The following is a 25,441-nucleotide window of genomic DNA, read 5'->3' as shown; positions in this document are numbered from 1 at the left end:
CTGGCCCTGCCATTCCATGCCCTGGGATCACCAATGACCTTGACCTTGTAGATTCTTACTGAACGTGTTAAGTCTTCCTCTAATTCAGTCTTTCAGCAGCATTCAACAGGGTTCCCAACTCCTTCCCTAACATGCTTTCTTCTTGTGGCCTCCATGACATAGAGCTCTTCACACTTTTTTTCATCTCTGGCCAATCCTTCACTGCCTTCTCTTCAGGAGAACATGCCTCTATCTTGTCGTTAAATGCTGGAGCGTCTCAAAGCTCGCTTAAAAATCCCGCTTCTCATCTACTCTCAGTTAAAAATCCCTCTTCTCATCTACTCTCAGCTCTTCCCTTAGGCAATTCTCACCCACATCACTGCTTTAATTACTACTCATACACAGATGACAAATAAGCATGTCACTAGCCCAGACTTCTCATTTTTGGACCTGTTTGGGACTACCCTTATATATCTTCTCTTAGATGTGTCGACTTAAAAAAAATGCATGTGAGAGTTAGGAGTTAAGTTTTACTTGGGGCAAAATGAGGACTGCACCCAGGAGACAGCATCCCAGATAGCTCTGAGAAACTGCTCTGAAGAGGCAGAGGGGAAGATTTGTATACATGTCATCTCGGTGAAGGAGGAGCACATGCAATCAAACACATATTTTTGTAGGGGGTTTCTACTAGTCACGAGGAGCAGACGTAACCATGTAGATTTGGTGCTTTTCTAGATATGAGGAGATGCAAGGGTTGGGATCATAAAATCAGCTCCTGAAAACATCTAACTATCTGAAGACCTGTTCCACCCATTTTCCAAAGCACAGAGTGCCTCATTCCTGGTCTCCACCCTGAACTCCCTTCGGGGGCTGTTGAAGGTCAGCAGCTGCAGCAGCAGTCTGAGTTCATCCTTGTAGATGGCAGGTGTCAATTTGTAGTTGACAGATGTCTCAAAGTCTTCTGAAATTCAACTTGTCTGAAACCAAACTAATGATTTTCCACACCTTTTCCATCTGCACGTAAACCCAAACCCTGTCCAGTGTCCCCTAATTAGACACCACCACCATCCATTAAGTCTTACAAGCCAGAAAAATACTTCAACTCTGATGTCATCTTCTTTCTCACCATTCTTCCCTCCACTCTTCTTGGGACTTGCCGTGTTGCAATTTTACAACTCTGCGTAATTACGTAACCACGTACTGAAGCGCGTCTGTTTTTACTCATTATATCCCACTGAGCACAATGTCATACTACTGCAGATACTCATTTCTTTAACGAGTGAGCAAATGATAGATATTATTAATAAAAACTCATAAATGCCAAGCATTAAACATTAAAATTATCTTCTTAATCTTTGTAACAGCCCTATTAAGTAGGTACTATTATTATTGTTATTGTTTTCCTCAGGCATTGAGAAGTACACTTCCTTCCCAAGATCAAACAACTTGAAAGTGGTAAAAGAGGGTGGACCCAGGTTACCAGGGCACTTGTATACCACTATGCCATTCCATCTTTAGGGTTTTCAAAGATACTCTCAAGCTACTTAGCTAAAGTTTATCTGAGTTTAATACAAGTAATCTTTAATTTATGAATATACTACACAGAAAAAGTTATATGTAATTAACATATGCTCAGAAATCTTCAGTTTGTATGTAGTTATCATGAGATAAAGCCTAAATCCTTTTGCCTGGAATTCAAGAGGAATTCAACTCCTTCCTTCCTTTCAAGTCTTCTTCCCCATGACACCCTGGATGCTCTAGTCAGGGGTCAGCAAACTACAGCCTGCAGGCAAATTCTAGCCTACCACTTGTTTTTATAAATAAAGTTTTATTGGAACACAGCCAAACACATTTGTTTACATAATGGCTATGCATCACATTGGCAGTTAAATAGCCATGGCTGCAAGAAAAACTGTATGGTCCAAAAAGCCTAAATATTTACTATTTGGCCCTTTACAGAACAAGTTTTCCAACAGCTGAACTAGAATTCGAGGCTAGAATCTAGTTTAATGGAAATAAATAAAATAGCCAGCATTAGCTAAGTGCTGGGTTCTTTCAACAAACCTTTCAAAAGAAGTCTTGTTACCCCTGTTTTACATAATGAAAGAAGGAAAGAAGAGAAGCAAAGAGGGGAAGGGAAAAAAAAAAGAAGGAAGTCAAACTGACGCTCAGGTGGGTCAATAATGTGACCATGATCACACAGCAAATAAGTGGAGGAATTGGGATTCAGATCATGCTAACTGACTGTGTTCCATGACTCAAAGGCCAAACACTTTCCCTGGTGCCTACTGCTGCCTTTTTCTTCAATAGAACTTGGGATTTCATGCTGTTATTGTTTATTCACGCTATTCTTTCTCCTCCACAGAATGCCAATTCTCCTTTAAAACCTAAAGGAGGTGGCTGGTGAAATCTTACACATTCTTGAGGACAAGCTCAAGCACTACCTCTTTCCACTACGTCTTCCTAGATCACCTGCAACCAGTGGAATAATCCCTCCTATGAATGCCCACAGCACTTCAGTCATTCCCTTCTGACACCTAACACTTTCTCCCCTCTTAAGCTTAATGTAGCAAAACACAAGTTTACCTTTACATCCCATAGAAAAAGCACAATGGCTTCTATATAATAAGCACTTAACAAATACTTATCTAATGAATGAATCTAGATTAAAAACATTGGGACACTTCTAATCTGGATTTTTACAGTGAAATATTTAAGATTTACTTCTTAATATTTCAGCAGAAGAAAATCCAGAATGTAGTGTAAATACAGAAATGTCTTCCTTAGTAGTGATTTTTAGTATTTTTAGCCTACATACAAAAATCAATTTTCAAAGGAACTAAAAAAATTCATAACAATTAAATATACTTAAAGTTTTCTATTAGTATCATAAAATAATGAAACAATATTATAATTACTTATATTACATGTTACCATTTTGCTAGGACAGAAAAACTATTCATAATGCCCAAATTAGGAAAAGAAGAAGTAAAACTGTCACTCTTTGCAGACGGCATGATATTATACATAGAAAACCTTAAACACTCTACCAGAAAACTGCTAGCACTAATCAATGAATTTAGTAAAGTAGCAGGATACAAAATTAAGGCGCAGAAATCTCTTGCATTCCTATACGCTAACAACGAAAAAGCAGAAAGAGAAATTATGGAAACTCTCCCATTTACCATTGCAACAAAAAGAATAAAATACCTAGGAATAAACCTGCCTAAGGAGGCAAAAGACCTGTATGCACAAAACTATAAGACACTGATGAAAGAAATTAAAGACGATACAAACAGATGGAGGGACATACCATGTTCTTGGATTGGAAGAATCAACATGGTGAAAATGACTGCACTACCCAAAGCAATTTACAGATTCAATGCAATCCCAATCCAATTACCAATGGCATTTTTCACAGAACTAGAACAAGAAATCTTACGATTTGTATGGAAATGCAAAAGACCCTGAATAACCAAAGCAATCTTGAGAAAGAAAGATGGAGTTGGTGGAATTAGGCGTCCCGACTTCATACTATACTACAAGGCCACAGCGATCAAGACAGTATGGTACTGGTACAAAAAGAGAAAGGAAGATCAATGGAACAGAATAGAGAACTCAGAGGTAAACCCAAGCACACATGGGCAGCTTATCTTTGACAAAGGAGGCACGAATATACAATGCAAAAAAGACAGCCTCTTCAATACATGGTGCTGGGAAAACTGGACAGCTACATGTAAAAGAATGAAATTAGAACACTTCCTAACACCATATACAAAAATAAACTCAAAATGGATTAAAGACCTAAATGGAAGGCCAGACACTATAAAACTCCTAGAGGAAAACATAGACACAACACTCTATGACATACATCAAAGCAAGATCCTTTCTGACCCACCTCCTAGAATCATGGTAATAAAATCAAGAATAAACAAATGGGACCTAATGAAACTGAAAAGCTTTTGCACAGCGAAATAAACTATAAACAAGACAAGAAGGCAACCCTCAGAATTGGAGAAGGTACTTGCCAATGAAGCAACGGACAAAGGATTAATCTCCAAAATATACAAGCAGCTCATGCAGCTTCATACCAAAAAAGCAAATAACCCAATCCACAAATGGGTGGAAGACCTAAATAGACATTTCTCCAAAGAAGACACACAGATGGCCAACAAATACATGAAAAGATGCTCAACATCACTCATCATTAGAGAAATGCAAGTCAAAGCCACAATGAGGTATCACCTCACACCAGTCAGAATGACCATCATCACAAAGTCTGGAAACAACAAATGTTGGAGAGGGTGTGGAGAAAAGGGAGCTCTCCTGCACTGCTGGTGGGAATGTAAGTTGGTAAAGCCACTATGGAAAACAGTTTGGAGGTTCCTTAAAAAACTACAAATAGAACTACCATATGATCCAGCAATCCCACTACTGGGCATATACCCAGAGAAAACCATAATCCAAAAAGAATCATGTACCATAATGTTCACTGCAGCACTACTTACAATAGCCAGGACATGGAAGCAACCTAAATGCCCATCAGCAAATGAATGGATAAAGATGTGGCATATATATACAATGGAATATTACTCAGCTATAAAAAGGAATGAAATGGAGCTATATGTAATGAGGTGGATAGACCTAGAATCTGTCTATACAGAATGAAGTAAGCCAGAAAGAGAAAAACAAATATCATATGCTAACTCATATATACAGAACCTAAAAAAAAAAAAAAAATAGTACTGATGAAGCCAGTGACAGGTCAAGAATAAGGATGCAGATGCAGAGAATGGACTAGAGGACATGGGATTGAGGGGGCGGAGGGCGACAGGAAGCTGGGACGAAGTGAGAGAGTAGCATAGACATATATACACTACCAACTGTAAAATAGATAGCTAGTGGGAAGTTGCTGTATAACAAACGGAGATCAACTTGATGATGGGTGATGCCTTAGAAAGCCAGGATGGAGAGGGTGGGGTGGGTCATGGGAGGGAGGGGACATGGGGATATGTGTATAAATACAGCTGATCCACTTCTGTGTACCTCATAAGCTGGTACAAGAGTGTAAAGCAATTATATTCCAATAAAGAGCTTAAAAAAAATGCCCAAATTAGCAACAACAACAAAAAACATAAGTTATTAGAAATTTAAAATAAATCTAAGGTCAACAATAAAATGTTATTTATTATAAGAATACAGAGACCACAAGTGCTGTTTCCAACAACTAGTTATTTTTGAAATTCATTCTGATAGACTGAGCTGAATGCTCAATGTCATCACTGTAGAAATAATACAATTTAAATGCAAACACTAATTGTAAAAATAGTTTCAGAGTCTGGTTTGACATTACTAAAGTTCTCTACATAATGTAAATAAGACAGCATAAAACCAGGTACAGAATAAAAATTACAAAAAAAAATTTAGATTTAAAAAGGAGTTTAATATATTCAAACCAGACACCTACCTGCATCACCTTCTGCTGAATCTCTTCTAACTGTGTACGCTTACTACGTTGCCTACAAACTTCCTGGTAGCGGGTATATTGCTCTCGCAGTGAATCTAATAATTTCATAACCTGTGGCTGTGCAAGCAGTTCATCATCCATAGGAGACCATGAGACCCCTCCATCTGAGCCATTAAATCGACGCTGCTGTAATTCGGATAACAATTCATGCCCTTTACAAATGAGAGATACTTATAATTAATATCCATAAAGAAATATGGTTCTTACTTCTCTTATCTTCTCAATTCTGGTCCCTTATTTTTAGAACATTATTTGCCTATACATTTACCTACCAGGTCTTAAATACTGAAATGCAACTTTTCAATTTATATAGAAATAAATAGGAAAACTGCATGTATATATATACATATGGATATATACTATAGTTTATTTACATACTATGTCATATATCATAGTTGTATCATATACAGACGGTCCCCAACTTAACGATGGTTTAACTTACAATTTTTCAACTTTACAATGGTGCATTCAGTTGAACCCGTACTTCAAATTTTGAACTTTTTCTTTTTCTGGGCTAGCAACATGCAGCACATCATGCTCTGTCGTGATGCTGGGCCGCAGCAGTGAGCTGCAGCTCCCAGTCAGCCACACAGTCATGGGGGTAAACAGCTGATATACTGACAACCATTCTGTACTCATACAACCGTTCTGTTTTTCACCTTCAGTACATTATTCAATAAATTACATGAGATATTAAACACTGAATTGTAAAACAGGCTTTGTTTTAGATGATTTTGCCCAACTGTAGGCTAATGTTAAGTGTTCTGAGCACGTTTAAAGTAGGCTAGACTAGGCTATGATGTTCGGTACTTTAGGTGTATTAAATACATTTCAACATGTTATTTTCAACTTATGATGGGTTTATCAGAATGTAATCACATTGTAAGTGGAGGAAGATCTGTGTCATAAATACATATATACTACATATGCCATACAATATAATAAGTATACAGTATATATGGCACATGTATTTTCTAGCACCCAAAAGAAACAGTGGTGTGTAACAAATGTATGATTAAAGGGAGAAAGTCTTTACTACTGGTACAAAATAATATTTAAATAATCTTTATTTATATGAATATCTACAATATATTACCTGTGAATCATGAGGGGCCATGCTAGTCTAAGAATTGCATCCAGTGTTATCTGATTATAGCAAATTTACAGAGAAAATCACTCATGCACAAGAAATTAAAATTATAGAATGTGCAACATCTAAAGCTATAAGTATAATATTAATAATTTTAAAAGTGAATAAACTGCAAATTGTTTTCCCAGGATAATACTATGCCAATTATTGTAAGGGACCTAAAATATGCAGATATTTAAGTTCTCTTCTCTTCATCTTTTATCAAGAAAATGTCCTAAATTTAAATGGCTTTAAATAATAGAAACAACTTTTATTATGATTTGGAGGTATTTCCAGTTTCTGAAAAATATCCAAGACTGTTTTAAAGTCTCCATTTTATACTCTTCCTATCCTTAGTTTAAGAGTCAACAGCATATTAAAAAGGACTTAGTGACATATAAAGATAACTCTAAAAAGAAAAAAGTAACAAGTTTCTTAATTCAATGGCTTAAGCAGCTTTTAAAATGTTAAATAAACATGAGATTAAGTTTGTAATCTACAGCAATATTTTTACTGACAGTCTATTGTACCTTCTAAACATGCAGTAATTGACAGATTACAATTTTTTTTGGTCTTTCAGGAAGCAAGATCTAAATCATACTGAAAAAACTCGAGAAAACTGAATCGATACAATGAAGATATTCAGAATTTATTTCTTTACTCTTTATTACACTTTATAATTGGAAGGACACCTGTTTTAAAGACTTATGCAAAGTCTTTCTATACACACACATATTTTCTTTATATATATATCCATAAAAGTCATTAAGATCAGAATATATATTTTTTCCTACTTTGACGACTGTCATCTTTAATGTTTCCCTTGTGGATACCATTTCCATTAGAGAAGCAGCACCACATGATGATTTCAAAGACTATACTTTGAAACCAAACTGCTTTGGTTCAAGTCTCAAATCTAGCATTACTAGTTGGGTAATCTACATAAGTTACTAAACTTTTTAATGCCTCAGTTTCCCCATCTTAACACTGGGATGACAACAGTATCTATTTCACTGGGTTATGGTAAAGGATAAATGAGTTAGCATACATAAAGTGCTTAGAACAGTACCTGCTATGCAGTAGGATTAGAATTATGCCCTATTATTAGAAAAATACATTAGAAATAAAATAAAGGTATTTTCATTTAAAAGAATTCCAATGTGTTCTCCCAGAATTTGTGAAACTACTACTAAAGCTATTTTGGCTGGAATATACAAACCATACAGCACTTCACACACACTACATGCAAGGCCATTGCAAAGTGCTAGGTGTTTTTACACAGATGATTGTAAAACAGTACAACTAGTGGCTTTGGATTTAGACTTTTTCTTAGTGCTATGGTGACAGAACTTAAAAGTTATTTGATCTTGCACAAGTTTTTTAATATCTCTAAGCTTTGGCTTCCTCAAATACAAATAGAGAAAATAATACTAATTATCTCAAGGAGTTGTTAGGAGAATGAAATATGGAAATACATAAAAATACATAAAAATACAACACTAGAAACATAATGTGTATTCAATAATCCTCATAGCAACCCAATGAAATAGAAATTTTTATCTTCATGTCACAGATAAAGAAATAATTTCAAATATTTCAAAATAATTGATCATTATTAATAATTTTTTAGTATTGTAGAGTATATTAACACACTGTTAGGTTAAACCAAAGAGCAGTCTGAAAAACTTCTCTTTGAGTTTCTACGACATAATACATACTCAATCAATGTTTATTTCATGAGCCAATTAATATATAGTTGGTTCAATGGATTCTCATTATCACTGATAAATATGTTTTTCCATCTTACCTGTCTGAAGAACAGTTTCAGGATCAACTGATGGAAGAAAGTTTAAATCCACAGACCTAGCAAGCACCAAAAGAGTAATTTTTTATCATTATATGTATTTCCATTTAAATAACTTAAGAAAATCCTTTATATATACTTACCAAAACAGGGGCATACAAATATGAAAATCTGAAGCATACTGTCCTACCAGGCTAATTTCTCTTAAGCATCAGGAAGCCCATTAGTGATAATTAAACACTAGTAGCCAAAGAAATATCTATGTGATGATCACAAAATATACTACTTGGAAATATACAATGTATTGTTATTAACTACAGTATTATTTCAAACACAAAGGAATCCATTTTATTATTTTTCCACTAGATATTTGCTTCAAACTGAAATCTGTCACCATATAATAACCCAGAAATCTTAACATTAAAATAGCACGTAGCCATCCTCCAATCAAAAGTTTACTTATCTTCAGCAATCTTTGAGAGTTGCAAATATTCATATGCACATGTACCCTAGGAGATGTACTCTCCTCTATACGAATTATGTTTCACTTGCAGCTGGACTATGGCCTTTATTTTCTTAAACATACATGGTAAGTGGAGAAGATGAAAGAAAGATAGGGTACATGGCAAATCAAAGCCTAAGGCCTTGTCACTGTAACTGACAGGTCTTGCTCTGTATCTTTCACTTTTGTCAACTAATCTAGACCTTCACCTCTCATATAGCCCAGATGCTTCCTGAGGACTGACATAAAGAAGGTGATGAAAATTTGCAAGAGGGACTTCATTGTGTGGGGTTTAAAAGAGACTAAGTAACAACACTTGAGTTCTTTGGGGAGGGACTGGTAAATACAAGATTTCACTTGACACTTGGTGCAGTCACACAAACCATCGTTTCCCTGTGTTTCCCAAAACACTGAATGAGACACTACTGGGTACAGAAAATGGGGTTCCACTGGCATGTACGTATAGGAAATTTTAAAAAAGCAATTAAACAGGTTTCTTCACCGCAATGTTCTCTCAGAATCTGTAATGTGTAGATGTTCACAATCATTCCCAGAGAGAGAAACATAATAAACAGCATTAAACTCTATGATCACGAACTCATTTTCTACCAGTACCCTCTTAGGAGGTCTTTCCTGAAGAACATGATTTTGAGAAATACCAGACTTACTCTGCTGGAGTACTCAGAAAGCAAGAGGTTTGGCAAATTTTTGTCATGTAACTTGTGTGATATGTTCAATTCCATAGTACGTAAGTGTGTGTGTGTGTGTGATATCTAGTTTTACATTTACATTTTTACATGGCCTCTATCTATAAGATAGTGATGTTCCTAAATGTTTGTTGTAGCTTTAGATTTATATTCAAACCATTTGTTTTCATGTTTTTACTTTGCTTTAAATCAAGATTCGGTGTTAAATTATGACCTTTTGACATCCCTCCTACCTTATTATCTCAGTTTATTGGTCTGTGACTATATCTGGATTCATGGAATAGCAAGATGCATTCTATCAAGGTTCCACTGTATTTTTAAGGTCAGATTCAAAAGAGACAGACAAATGTTCTTACTGTATAACCCAGCAATCACATTTCTGGGTATTTATCCCCAGAGAAATGAAAATTTATGGCCACACAAAAACCTGTACATAATTGTTCACAGCAGCTTTATTCGTAATAGTCAAAAACTGGAAACAATCCAAATATCCTTTAGTGGATGAATGATAAAACAAACTGTGGTACATTCATTCTGGAATACTACTCAGCTATATAAAGGAATGAACTATTGATGTACGCAACAATTTGGATGACTCTCAAGGGAATTATGCTAAATGATAAAAGCCAATCTCAAAAGGTTACACATGCACCATTCCATTTAACATCTGCAAAATGACAAAACTGTAGAGATGAAGAACAGATTAACAGTTGCCAGGGATTAGAGATGGCGTAGAATAGGGAAGGGGAATGGCTATCACTGTGAAATGTTAACACAGAGATCTTCATGATGATGGGACAGTTATGAATCTTGATTGTGGTGCTGACTACAGGAATCCACATGTGTTATAATTACATAAAACCATACACAGATATGAACACAGGAGTGCAAATGTGTACATTTACGACTGGTGAAATCTGAATAAGAGTTGTGGATTGTTACCAATATCAATTTCCTGGTTTTGATATTATACTACAGTTATCTAAGATGTTACCATTGGGGAAAACTGGATGAAAGATACATGACATCTCTATGTACTATTTTTGTAACACCCTGTGAATCTATAATTATTTTAAAATAAAAAGTAAAAACAAAGAAAGAAAGAGAAAGAAAGAAAGAAAGAAAGAAAGAGAGAGAAAGAAAGAAAGAAGACAAGGATGAGCGTTGATCCTTTCAAATTTCCTAATAAAAATTACTGCCTAGTGACTACTTTGTTATTGAGGATTAATTTGCTTCCTACAGTGCTTTTTACCTGGGGAAAGGAAATTGGTCTGAAAACTGTTAAGGTTGAAAAGTTCAACAGAAATCTGTTAAAATGATAAATCTAGGTAGTTACACTTAGATAATACAAATGAACAGTTACTTCATCTAGTGTCATAAAACACTAAATTCCCCAAGCTGAACTCATGAATATCACACATTTTACAAGGACATAGGACTTCTACAAGACAGGCATTTAGGTGCTAATGTATTTAAATAAGGTTATAATGATTTTATTTCAAGCTGCAACCTTTTCCATATTCTTTACAACTAAAACTCTAAAAAGGCAGAAAATTGTTTCATTTTGAAAACATGTTTTTGAAAAATAATTATTTTACAGTGTCAGAAAAAAGTAAATATATTACTATTCAAAAAAATTAAAAGTCTTTTGTAAAGAAACCTGGATTCAAACCAATAAATTTTACATGTAAAGCAAATTCTCAAGAATTAAAAAATAAATTTAATACAACTTTTGCAGGCCAAGTTTGAAGGAAGACTTGCTTACCTTAGTTCTCTTGGCTTGCATTAACACAGGTTATCTTTTAACAGATTAATCATGGCTTTGCAAAGGTGTAAGTGCATGACACTAGCCACTTACCTTTCTTTCTCTTGATTTCCTTTATCACTTCCATTGTTAATCAAAGCAAGTTCATCTAATAATGATGTAGATTCCTTTGTAAACTTCTCAAAAACCTATAGTATGAGATTTTATTAACATATTTAGAATGATCTTAAAAGTTGATATGTACGTAAGGATTTTCAACTAAGAGCAACAACAGAATTGGCCAGGCAGGATTCTGGTCTCCTATCTGGATGTCACTTAGTACACTTCAATCACCAGAGCACAGGAGTGTAGAAGACAAAAACTAACCACTTCTTAAAACAATGAAGACAAAACTGCTTCCTAAAACAGTGAATAGCTTTAACGGATAAGGAATTTTTTTTAATTTTAAATACATTAAGAAATTATTTTTATTCTTCAATTAGACAAGTTCATATTTCTTTCCGTTTCTTGAGCAATATCTGTACCAACAACAGTTTTAACTACCTGAACACTATTCAGACCAGTTCTAACCCTCTAATTCCAGTTAAAAAACATTCCTTTATGTTATTCTATTAATCATTCTGGTTGCATGTTAACAGTTAAAAAGTTTTATATATAAGTATGTAGCATAAAAATAAATTAGTTATAATCTTAACATGATTTCTTAAAATATTTCTAAAAAAGGGATTTGGGCAAGTCTGTTTATAATAAAATGGACATATTTGTCTGATATCATTGTTCAAATATGGTGAAAATAGAATTAGTTATCTATTCTGAAATATCCAAAAGTTCACTATTCTTCAAAAAAAAAAGCATATAATCTAAACTGAGTTAATTTTAAGTTTGTTCTCTTCGTCCCCCGTAGTTTGATTAAACAATATTGTATTATACAGAGTAGCATGTTTCCAAAATCTGCCCTGAAAAAGAAGATATATTTTCAGAAATGAAAACCTTAACCTATCAAACTGCTTTTCAACCTAAACTGATGTCTAAATATTCCCTCTGAAAATGGTGTATCAACTAGATTACCTCTCAGGAAATTACGCTATTAGTCAATAAAAAAATAAAAAAAAATAAAAAAAAATAAAAGATTTACAACTTTGACTACAATACTACTACTACTGGCAACACTAACAGCTAACACTGACTCCAGAGTATCTGCCTTCAAGCATTATGCTACCATGTGGTATGCATCATATTTCTTTAGTTTTGTAAAAAGTAAACAATCTACATTTTAGTTGATTTAAAATGAAAAAGCTATCAAAAGGTCATATATGGTAACGTTATCTCTTTGTAATATACCAACCAGCCTCTTATTTAACCAGTCCATGTGATCATAGGTGAGACTCCCACCAAAATCTTCTGTTAACTGGCATGGTTCTATATAACGAGTCAATTTATTGGCTGACACTAAAATAACCTATAAAGGTAAAAAGAAAAAAAACAAAAAACACTTAGTGAGCCACTATTAATGGCCATCAAAAGTGATAAGGAGGTAAAATTGATTAAAATATGCAATACTATTTCCAACATGATGAAAAATTATATAAATATTTAAATAAAACAACAGCATTTAAAATCATTTCAATAAATTGTGGATATCTGTTAAGAAATAAGCTATCATAAACCCTGTATAATACCACATTTTAAAAAACAAGAGACATTAGCAGCTCAGATGAAATATTTTTCAAGATCTTATCAATATGAATAATTTTTTGGTAGTAAAAATCAATTTCTTTAATATAAGGATGTATTCGGCAAGGAATTTTCACATGGTCTTAAAATTAGTAGGTACACTAAAATAATAAGTACAAATGAATAATAAATCTGGAAATCGAAAAAATACATACTTTTCTAACATGAAATTTTTCTAACATTCCTTTGATTATATATTAACAAAACATATCCTCTAATAGTAGAGTAAAACTCAGGATAACATATACTAATATTTAATTTGAACAACAGAACTAGGAAGTAGGGAGAAGGTCAGAGAACTCATGAACTTCAAACTTACCCAGTAAAATGATACTCTTTAAACTTTAAAAGATTTCAAATACAAATTACAAAATGAACAATGAGACCATTTTAGCACTAAATAAAATTTCGATGAAGATATACATGTGTTAAAAAAATAAGTATGTGGGAGAAAGATACTAAAATGGTAGTGTTAATGCAAAAATGATACATGGAAATTTGAATTTACTAAAAAAAAATTAATAAGAAAAATAACACGTCCAACTGGAAAGAGCACCATTCCCACCCTAAACAACAACAAAGGCCAGATAATCTACAAAATCAAAACTTTTCTGAAACTCCTCAGAGAGCTGAGGTCACAGAGAAACCAACTAGTCTGAACATGCAGAGAAGACAGGCACCACAGAGAGGGTGGTAGAAGGGGTAACTACGAAGTGTGAGGAGCATCTCTGTGGGATGATGGAGCTAGTCTGTATTGCAGCTGTGATGATGACTTTATGACTATATCTGTCTGTCAAATATCAAAACTGTAGGCTAACGAAGGACCTTTATTATATTGTGTTGTATATTGTATATATACTACAATAATATTATTGTAAATTATACCTCGATAAACCTAACTTTAAAAAAGGGGGGGGAAAACTCAACAACGGAAGGAGGACTTGTGAAAGAACTGCCAGGGAAAGAAAGAAGGAAAAGAAAAATTCAGAAACATACCCAATATGCAAAACTAGGTATATCCATACTATATATGAAACTGTAATGTAAACAATAAATGAGGGGAACTAACCAAGACAACAAAATGCTTTGCTAAAGGGGGGTGGGGGCTCACCTTAGGAAGATAACAAAAACACGGCATCAAAAGTTCATAAAACTATCAGAGAAAAATAAATCCTTTCATAATTAGCATTTATAACAAACTGCTATTGATAATAACACATTAAATGCCTCAGATGTTTATGTTAGGAAAGAAAGGCTAATGAATAATAAGCTAAGTGGCCTACCTAAGAAGTTGGGGGGCAGGGGATGGGAGGAGAACAACAAGAGTAAATCCAAAGAAAAGAGAAGGAAGGGGAGAAATTAAGAAATTAATAAAGCCACAAGATGTTCCTTGGAAAGACTAAAATGAAATCATCAAAGTTCTCATAAGCTAAAGCAAGAAGAAAAGAAAGGTACACATAAATAACAGTAAGAATAAAAAGAACATGGCTATATAGACAGCAGTGATTTAAAAGATACAGATGGACACAGGACAGATTAAAAAGCTTAATTTAATGGACTAATACAGAATTCCACAACCAATAGTAAGAGAATTACATATTCTTTTTAAGCAAATAAATAATTTAAAACTTGAGTGTGTATCAGGTCATAAAGAAAACCTTGGTACATTTCAAAGGAAATAACTGATAACATTCTATTACCACAATGAAATTAAGTTAGAAATCAATAATTAATCAAACCAGAAATCATTAACAGGATGTTAAAACCTAGCCACTTGGAAAGGCATCTCAAACCAATCACAGTATGTGGACAACATCTGGATCCTAATTCAAATAAATAATCTGTGTGCATTCACAATTTATGTATAAATTTAGAATAAATTTTGAGATATATTATTTATATATAATATTTTCATATATTACTAAAACCTTTTATAACATTCATCAAATTTGAAACCAACTGGCTCTTTGATATTAAGGAATTATTTACTTTAAGGCATGATAATGCTATTGGGCCGTATTTTTTAAAAAAGAGTCTTCAGGGACTTTCCTTGTGGTCCAGTGGAAAAGAACCTGCCTTCCAATGCAGGGGACGTGGGTTCAATCCCTGGTCAGGGAACTAAGATCCTACATGCCATGAAGGAACTAAGCCCACATGCCACAACTACTGAGTCTGCACGCCTCAACTAGAGAGCCTATGTGCCACAAACTACACAGCCCATGTGCTCTGGAGCCAGCACACCACAACTAGAAAACTTGCACACCACAACTAGAGAGAAACCCATGCACTGCAACAAATAGCATGCCCTTGCACCACAACAAAAGATCCTGCATGCCACAATGAAGATCCCACCTGCCACAACTGAGACCTGATGCAGCACCCCCTCCAAAAAAAAGTCTTCAGATAAATTCAAATGTCTTAAATTTCCTTCACTATAATATCCTCAGTCTTCCTTGGGGGAAGTGGATGGGGTAGGGATGGGACAGGATGGACCATGGGTTGATGATTGATGGAACTGGGTAGAGGGATACATGGAGTTAACTATAACATTCTGTTTACTTTTTAATGTGTTCCTAACTCCTTATAATAAAAATACTAAAAAAACTACAATACACATAAATCTCTTTTAAAAAAACCTTCCCAGAAAGAAAATATCAGGCCCAGTCAATTTACAAATGAGTTTTAAAAATCAAACAAGATGGCCAAGTAGGAGTAGGTGGAACTCACCTCCCCCTCATGAACACATCAAAAGTACATCTATATTCTCAATGAAAATGAATTAGGAACTGGCAGAAAGACTCCTGTATAAGAAAGGCTATAAGAAAGATCCACACGGAATCAGGCAGGAAGTAGGAAGGGAAAAGAGGTGATCAGGTTGCGACCTATGCTTCTGAAAGAGGACACAGAGAAAGAGACAGATTACACAGGGGGAGACCCACCCTGGGGAGTGAGCAATTCAAGCCACAGACTGGGCGTCCCAGTCTTGGGGTCCAACACAGGGGACACAGCCCCCTTTGGCTGCCTGGAGGACTGCTGGGACTAACTGGAGAGCTATGGGAAGCCTGGACTCCATTTGTGAGAAGCATGCATGCTGGTCTGCCCATGAGGCAACAAGGAGAGAACAGAGTGAGGACTAGCGGTTGCAGGGTTTCCTATGACTGCCTCAGTGCAACTCCCAGACAAAGCCAAGCAAAGGCTCCAGGCCTGCTTACTCCAAGTTGCAGAGCAGCACTGGACCTAGGGGTCATATGACCAGGAGAAAGCTCAGCTGTGGAATTCAGAGGCAACTCAGCTGAAGAGCAGCAGCAGCCACTGTTGGCACATACTCAGGAAGTGCATCAGAAGCAGCAGAGAACTCTGACAGTGGCTACTCCACTACAGCTCACCTCCCAATACACACAGAGAGCTCATGTGGCCCCACCTGCCCTGTGGTGCAGCTTCACAACAGGGCAATGGTGGCAGAGAGTGGCAGTGTGATTGGCTGTGGGTGACAAAGGGAACTTGGACCCCAAGACTGTATCTGAGGGAAGGGAGAGAAATGATTGCTGGCACCTGCAAGGTGGTGCATCAGAGACAACTTAGAATCTGTCTGCAGGCAAAACAAGCCAAGAGTAGCATGGGCCTCACTTGCTTCAGCATTCCCCCACTCTGGGTCAAGGGTCATGGTGCTGGAAGAGGGGAAAGCACACACTTAAAGGGAACAAAGCCAGTTCAGGCCTGACCCTCAGGGCTTCTGCTCCACCAACTTGGGATCAGACCCCATCCCTGAAGGGGCAGTGATGGCCACTGAGCAGATGAGAAGCCTCACCTCACACATGGCTACAGCTCTAGCCCCTCCACCTCCAGCCCCACCTCTTATCAAGGTGATAGTGGCCAGCACACCCTAAGGAAAGATGTGACTTGCATCCACTTCACATCCAGCTCTCCCACCAAAGGCACTGGGCACATGCAGTCTGTACAGGGACAATCCCACATAAGGACAGACCTTTAAGACCCAACAGGAAACTATTTCACCTAAATTCATAGAGACAGAGAAAGCTAAGCAAAATGTAAAGGCAGAGGAACTGGTCTCAAATGAAAGACCACGAGAATACCAGGAAAAAATGAAAAAGAACTGAACAATTTATGGAAAAAGAAATCAAAGCATTAGTAATAAGAATGTTAACTGAATTAAGGAAAAGAATAAATTAACACAGTGAGAATTTTAACAAGGAACTAGAAACAAGAAAAACCCAATCGGAAATGAAGAATTCAATAACTGCAATAAAAAACACACTAGAAGGAATGAACAGCAGACTAAGTGGTACAGAAGACTGCACGGAATAACGGAAATCATCCAGTCAGAAGAGCAAAAAGAGAAACAAATTTTTAAAAATGAAAGCAATTTAAGAGATCTCTAGGATAATATTAACATATCAACTTTCACATTACAGGGGTTCCAGAAGAAAAAAAGAGAAACAAGGGGGTTGAAAGTGTACTTGATGAGATTATGGCTGAAAAATTCCCAAACCTGAAGAAGCAGATATCTATGTACAAGAGACACAGAGGGTTCCAATTAAGATGACACCAAACAGAGCCATACCAAAACATACCATAATTAAAATGGCAAAAGTTAAACAGCAAATTCTAAAGGCAGCAGAAGAAAAAGATTCATCTACAAGGGAATCCCCATAAGGCTATCAACTGATTTTTTCTGCAGAAACTTTGCAGGTCAGAGGAGAGCAGCATGATATACCTAAAGTGCTAAAAGGGAAAAAACTGTAACCTAGGATACTCATCAAGATTATCATTTGAAAAGAAGAGGTAAAAACAAAAAACAAAACAAAACAAAAACTTCTCAGACAAGCAAAAACTAAGATTTCATCAGTACTAAGTCAACTCTAAAAGAAATGTTAAAGGGTCTTCTCAAAGTGAAAAGGAAGTAAGAATCCATAGAAAAGGGAAAATCTCATGAGGATAAGCAAATATACAGTAAGGGCCAAAGATCAACCAGTTAAGCTAGTACAAAGATTAAAAGACAAAAAAATTATAAAAGCAACTATAACTTTAATAAACAGTGACTGTATAAACATGAAGATATAAAATGCGACATCTAAAACACATAGTGGGAGAAGTAAAATACGTAGATATTTTAGAAAGTGTTTGAATTTAAATGACTACCAGTTTAAAACAAGTGGTATAGTTATAAGTCAACATATACGAAGCCCATGGTAACCACAAATCAAAAACTTTCAATAAATACACAAAAACTAAGAAAAAAGAAACACAAGCATACTAATAAAATCATCAAACCACAAGGGAAGAAACAAAAAGAAGAAGAAATGAACAAAGAAACTACAAAAACTGGAAAACAAGTAATAAAATGGCAATAAGTACATACCTATCAATAATTACTTTAAACGTCAATGGACTAAATGTTCCAATCAAAAGACACACTGGCTGACTGGATAAAAAACAAGATCCATCTATATTCTGCCCACAAGAGACTCACTTCAGAGCTAAAGGCACATACAGACTGAAAGTGAGAGATGGAAAAAGATATGCCATGCAAATGGAAATGACAAGAAAGCAGGGGTAGCAATATTCATATCAGACAAAATATAATTTTTTTAAAAAAAGTCTATAACAAAAGACAAAGAAGGACATTATATAATGATACAGGTATCAATACAAGAAGAGGATTTTTACACTGGTTAACATATATGCACCCAAAACAGGAGCACTTAAATATATAAAGCAAATAGTAACAGATATAAAGGGAGAAACTGATAATAATATTGGGCTGGCCAAAAAGTTCCTTTGGCCAACAAACTTTTTGGCTAATCCAATACAATGGTAGTAGGGGACTTGAGCATCCCATTTACATCAACAGACATCTTCCAGACAGAAAATCAATATGGCAACAGTGGTCTTAAGTGAAACAATATACCAGCTGGACTTAATAGATATCTACAAGACATTTCATCCCAAAATAGCAGAATACACATTCTTTTCAAGTGCATATGGAATGTTCTCCAGGAAAGATCACAAGCTAGCCCACAAAACAAGTCTAAACAGATTTAAGAGATATTATATCAAGTATTTTTTCCAACCACAACAATATGAAATGAGTAATCAGTTACAGAAAGAAAAACAGGAAAATCACAATATGTGGAGACTAAACAACATGCTACAAAAAACACCAATGGGTCAATGAAGAAGTCAGAGAGGAAATCAGAAAATACCTGAAGACAAATGAAAATGGAAATACAACTTTGCAAAATCTGTGGGATGCAGCAAAAACAGTTCTAAGAGGGAAGTTTGTAGTGATACAGGTCTTCCTCAAGAAACAAGAAAGATTTCAAATAAACAACCTAAACTGCCATCTGAAGGAATCAGAAAAAGAAATATAAACAAAGCCTGAAGTCAGCAAAAGAAAGGATTAATAAAGATCAGAGAAGAAATAAATAAAACAGATACCAAAAAAGAGAAAATAGAACCAAGAGCTAGTTCTCTAAAAAGATAAATAAAACTGATAATCCTTTAACCAGGCTCAGAAACCAAATAAACAAGAGAAAAAAGAAAAAAGGAGGAATAACAACTGATACCACAGAGATATAAAAAAAATCACAAGAGAATACTACAGTTATATGCCAACAAACTGGACAACTTAGACGAAGCAGACAAATTTCTAGATATGTACCAATTGCCAAGACTGAATCAAGAAGAAACAGACAATTTGAACAGACTGATCACAGTAGTGAAACAGAATTTGTAATTTAAAAAACTCCTAGCAAGCAAAAGCCCAGGACTGGATGGCTTCACAGGGAAATTCTACCAAACACATAAAGAACTAATAATCAGTTCTTCACAAACTATTCCAAAAAACCAAAGATGAAGGAAAAATCCTAAATGGCTTCTATGAGGCCAGCATTACCCTGATACCAAAACCAAACACACTACCAAAACAACAACAAAAAAAAACAAGCTAACCAAAACCAAACACACTACAAAAAAAAAAAAAAAAAGAAGAAAATATAGATGCAAAAGCCCTCAACAAAATTAGCAAGCTGAACCCAACAATATATATAAAAAGGATCTTATACCATAATCAAGAGGGATTTATTCCAAGGATGCAAGGATGGTTCAATATTCAGAAATCAACATCACACACCTCATTAACAAAAGGATAAAAATCACATGATCATCTCAACAGACACCAAAAAAGCATCTGACAAAATTCAACATGCATTCATGATAAAAACTCTCACCAAAGTGGGTACAGGGGGAACATATCTCAACATAATAAAAGTTAGTTATGACAAACCCACAGCTAACATCATACCCAATGAGCTGGTTCTCTAAAAAGATAAATAAAACTGATAAATTTTATTCCCTCTAAATTCAGGAACAAGACAAGGATGCCCACTTTCACCACTTTTATTCAACACAGTTTTGAAGTCCTAGCAATAAGCGGTGCTGGGAAAACCAAACAGCTACATGTAAAAGAATGAGATTAGGGGCTTCCTAGGCGGCACAGTGGTTAAGAATCCACCTGCCAATGCAGGAGACATGGGTTCGATCCCTGCTCTAGGAAGATCCCACATACCGTGGAACAACTAAGCCCGTATGCCACAACTATTGAGCCTGCACTTTAGAGACTGTGAGCCACAACTACTGAGCCCATGTGCTGCAACTACTGAAGCCCACGTGCCTAGAGCCTATGTTCCACACAAGAGAGGCCACCACAATAAGGAGCCTGCGCACCACAATGAAGAGTAGCCCCTGCTTACCGCAACTAGAGAAAGCCCATGTGCAGCAATGAAGACTCAACACAGCCAATAAATAAATTAATTTAAAAAAAAAGGAATGAGATTAGATCATTTCCTTACACCGTTACAAAAATGAACTCAAAATGCATTAAGGACCTAAATGTAAAACCTGAAACCATAAAATTCTTAGAGGTGAACACAGAACATTCTTTGACACAGACTGTAGCAATATTTTTTTGAATCTGTCTCCTAAGGCATAAACACACACACACAAAAATTAGTAAATGAAAGCAAAAATAAACAGATGGGACCTATTCAAACTTAAAAACCTTTCCAAATAAGAGGAAACCATCAACAAAACAAAAACACAACCTACTGAATGGGAGAAAGTATTTGGAAATGATGTAACCAATAAGGGGTTAATAACCAGATAATATGACCATAAGGGTTAATAAACAGCTGATATAACTCAATATCAAAAAACCCAAACAACCTGCTTCAGAAAGAGAGCTGAATAGACATTTTTCCAAAGAAGTCATACAGATGGCCAACCACAGGCACATGAAAAGATGCTCAGTCTTGCTAATCATCAGAGAAATGCAAATCAAAACCACAGTGAGGTATCACCTCACACCAGTCAGAAAGGCTGTCATCAAAAAGTCTATAAATAGCAAATGTTGGAGAGGATGCAGAGAAAAGGGAACCCTCGTGCACTGTTGGTGAGAATGTAAATTGGTGCAGCCCCTGTGGAAAACAGTATGGAGGTTCCTCAAAAAACTAAAAATAGAACTACCATATGATCCAGAAATTCCACTCCTGGGTATATAGCCAGAAAAAACAAAACAAAACACTAATTCAAAAAGATACATGCACCGCAATGTTGATAGTAGCACTATTTACAACAGCCAAGATATGGAAGCAACCCAAATGTCCATTAACAAACAAATGGATAAAGATATGGCCTGTGTGTGTGGCTATGTGTATATATGTGTGTGCGTACACACACATATATATAATGTAATATTAGCCATAAAAAAGAACCAAATTCTGCCATTTGTAGCAACATGGATGGACCTAGAGAAATAAGTCTTACTGAAATAAGTCAAAGACAAAATTATATGATATAAATTACTTGTAGAATCTAAAATATAAAACAAATGATTGCATACAGCAAAAGAGAAACAGACTCACAGATACAGAAAACGAACTAGTGGTTACCAGTAGGGAGAGGAGTGGGGAGGGGCATGATAGGGATATGGAATTAAGAGATATAAATTACTATGTATAAAATAGATAAGCAACAAGAATATGTTATACTGCACAGGGAATTACAGCCATTGTTTTGTAATAACTTTTAATGGAGTATAATCTATAAAAATACTAAATCACTATGCTGTACACCTGAAACTAATGTAATATTGTAAACCAACTATACTCCAACCAATCAATCAATATCAAAGAACTGATCATTTCAATCTTAAATGCTCCCAAAGAACAGAAATGCAGCAAATACTCCAACTCATATTATGAGACTAGGATAACACTGAAACCCAACAACAATTTAAGAAAAGAAAAAACCATAATGAATTGCAACTATTCAGGTTTAGCCAGTATCAAGTGTCAGCAAGGCTGGTGGGCAACATGAATTCTTACACAGCATAAGTGGATACATAAATTAGAACACCTTTGGAAGATAACTTGGCATTATTTTGAAAATTTGAACATTTCTATAACCTATGCCTAGATAGTCTGCAAATAGAAAAATCTTATACATATTCATAGGGGACATGATAAGAATATTCATAAACAGCATTCATAATGGCAAAAGAGTGGAAACAACACAAATGTCCATCAATAGTAAACTTTTTATTCACAGACTGGAATAACATTCAGCAGTGAAAATGAATCAGCTACATCTACTGCAAGAATATGCTTACATCTTAAACATATAATGATGAGTGAGAAAAAGCAGTTACTAAAGACTAAAATCATGATACTATTTTCATAAAGTTCAAAAATAGGTGAAACTAAATATATTATTTAGGAATAAACAATATCCTTAAATGGTAACTCTACAGAAATAGATATAAAAGAATAAGAAAAAGATAAACACTCCCTATTTTCTTCTAAGGATTTTGTCTTTTCCATTTAAGTTTTTAATACACATACAAACACATACACAGAATGAGAACATGAACAAAGGATGGGCAGACACAAATAAGTTAGGTGTTAAGGGATGGGATGGGGGGTTGAATGAGACCAGGGAGGGGCACTTGAATTTATTTGAAGGTACTGACATTTGGATTCTTAGGTTGGGTTGTGAGTACCCAAGTGTTTTAGTATTAAGCTTCATGTTATACATACGTATTTTTTTAAGAATATGTACTAAATACTATATTAAAATACTAAAAACAGAAAGAATGAACAGATGAAGGGAATGACCGACAGAAGGGCACCACGAGATCCCAACTCAGACTGAAGAAAGGGTAACTCTTCTAAGGCAGCAAGCAAGGAGGTTAGAGAAAAAATGGAAAATCTGGAGGCGGTGATGACAGGAAAGCAGAGGGAGTTTACACGCCTCTTTTTTTCCATTAAAAAAATAAAAAAGATATTGAACATCAAATTATGTGTTTGGTTAGTTTAATAACAACAGCAAACTATATTATGCCTATCTATTTTAAAAGGCAATTTAACATTATCTCTAGTATGAAGAGTTTAGCATATCTCAATTTTACTGGTCTCCTGTTTTGGTACTAATGGGAGCTAATTTAAAATAAACAATAAAAAGAACACAGAAAATGGTTTTCTCTTAGTGAAAGACTTGTCACAGAGGGCTTTTATTTCATCCTCTTGTTCTAATGCAACTTCTTCAGACTAGGTCTTAAAGACAGGTCTGTTGTTAAACATGAAATAAGTGGAGTTAGGCCACAGAAACCATTTAATCTGCTACCAGCTCCTTTTGAGATCAAGACAGATTCTTCCACATGAAGAAAATTAAACACAATTAGATCCCAGGGAGGGGCTCTTCCTTTCTTCAAAACTGTCTGACAATCTATTAAGTAGACATATACTAATAATGAAACAAAGAAATATGTATTTATTCCATGAGGAAATAAACTACTCACTAAATTGAGTATCAATTCACATCTGAAAAGATAACATTTCCAGGGCACTCTCTTCTGAAAAGAGGACTGAGTAGAAAACTTAAGAAATGTACAACATAATGAATCGTCTTTTTGCTCTTCTATTCTGCCCTTCTATTTCTGCTCTCCTTATTTGGCACAATATTCAATTTAAACAGTGAAAACATATCTCTTGAAAAACTACTATCATGTCTCTTATAATATAACATTTTAATCATATGGTACTCATTTGTTCAACATGCATTATTTAGTGGACATTAAATTTATTAGAAGTATTGTTTATTAAAAATTATGTGTTCTAGTGCTGGTAATATCAGGGTAAATAAGTCATGCTTCTACAAAGTAAAGGAGCTTTTTATTTCTGTACTATTCCAGAGGGAGTTGTACATGCTTTTATAAAAAAAAGAAGTAGATTAAAGTTTTCTGGTTTGTTTCTAAAGCCTTTATTGAAAATACTCTAAATCTAAATGTTGTCCCTTTGGTCATAGTAGCACAGAGGGCCAAAGGCTTTACTAGAATACCCCAAATGATTTCCAAATCCCTTCCCTAGGTTAAACACCACCATATGACAATTGGAAGGATACTGAGCCAGGAGCCAACCATTCCAGGTCTGTGCCCTAGCTCTGCCACAAATTCACTGACTTGTAGAAGTCAACCTAAAGGAATTCACTCCAGGCTTATTTCCCCATGTGCCAAAGAAGGCAGCTGCATTAAATTATCTATGATGCCTCTTTAAGCTCTAAGAGGTCATAATTCTAATAAGTTGTCGTCCTATACATTTAATTTCGGCTATGTTCTCTAATATATGACCTGTTTTGCCCAAGGAAGGGAGCACTTTTCACTTTCTACCCACTCTGGTTAATCTCACTATATAGACCTAAATATATTAAAATCATTTTGCAGTTGCAGTTCCTAAGTACTGCAATGTTAAAATGATGTTAGTAATGTTAAAATGATTAAACTAATGTTAAAATCATTAGCAACAGATCTCAAGTTTAATAAGCTGAAGGGAAAATTCACAGTTGTTATATATGGCGAAAGTTTATTTACATCTGAATATTCCTCTTAAAAGCTTTTTCCTAAAAATCAACTTGACTGTAAATAGTACAGGTTCATTTTCTTTCATGATGTAAAATATATTTGAGACTATACTATCCCTTACTAAATATGTTTTTTTAAATAATTGGCTAAGATTACTGCTATTATGGTATTTTTACTTATGCAAAACAAACATAAAGAATGGAACATAATTATAGAGACCTGCATAAAACAAATTTTATCCATCATTACAAAAATTTTATAGAATCCATAGTCTTATAAAATTTACTGGTGGTTTTTTAAAGTCAAAAGAGTAGATCTGCCGTGTAGATATACAGAATTATATCAACTGCAAAGGTATC

General features: G+C 35.0%; 1 protein-coding gene across 3 annotated transcripts in view; it reads right to left on the bottom strand.

The window, feature by feature from the left end:
- SESTD1 (SEC14 and spectrin domain containing 1) overlaps positions 1 to 25,441 on the bottom strand; it is a 135,602-nt gene that overhangs the window by 36,279 nt on the left and 73,882 nt on the right. For all 3 annotated transcript variants that reach the window (XR_009055111.1, XR_009055112.1, XM_057745719.1), the window contains exons 6-9: positions 12,759 to 12,872; positions 11,507 to 11,601; positions 8,443 to 8,498; positions 5,447 to 5,658 (exon numbers count right to left, since the gene is read on the bottom strand). Coding sequence is in view for 1 of the 3 variants with exons in the window: in XM_057745719.1 (XP_057601702.1) it covers positions 5,447 to 5,658; positions 8,443 to 8,498; positions 11,507 to 11,601; positions 12,759 to 12,872 (477 nt within the window). In the remaining 2 variants the exon portion in view is untranslated. The remainder of the gene's footprint in view (positions 1 to 5,446; positions 5,659 to 8,442; positions 8,499 to 11,506; positions 11,602 to 12,758; positions 12,873 to 25,441) is intronic.

The sequence above is a fragment of the Hippopotamus amphibius genome, chromosome 8 (genome assembly GCF_030028045.1).
Source record: "Hippopotamus amphibius kiboko isolate mHipAmp2 chromosome 8, mHipAmp2.hap2, whole genome shotgun sequence".
In the NCBI taxonomy this organism is placed as follows: Eukaryota; Metazoa; Chordata; class Mammalia; order Artiodactyla; family Hippopotamidae; genus Hippopotamus; species Hippopotamus amphibius.
The sequence above is the reverse complement of the archived record's forward strand: the minus strand, read 5'-3'. Positions and strand labels throughout refer to the sequence as shown.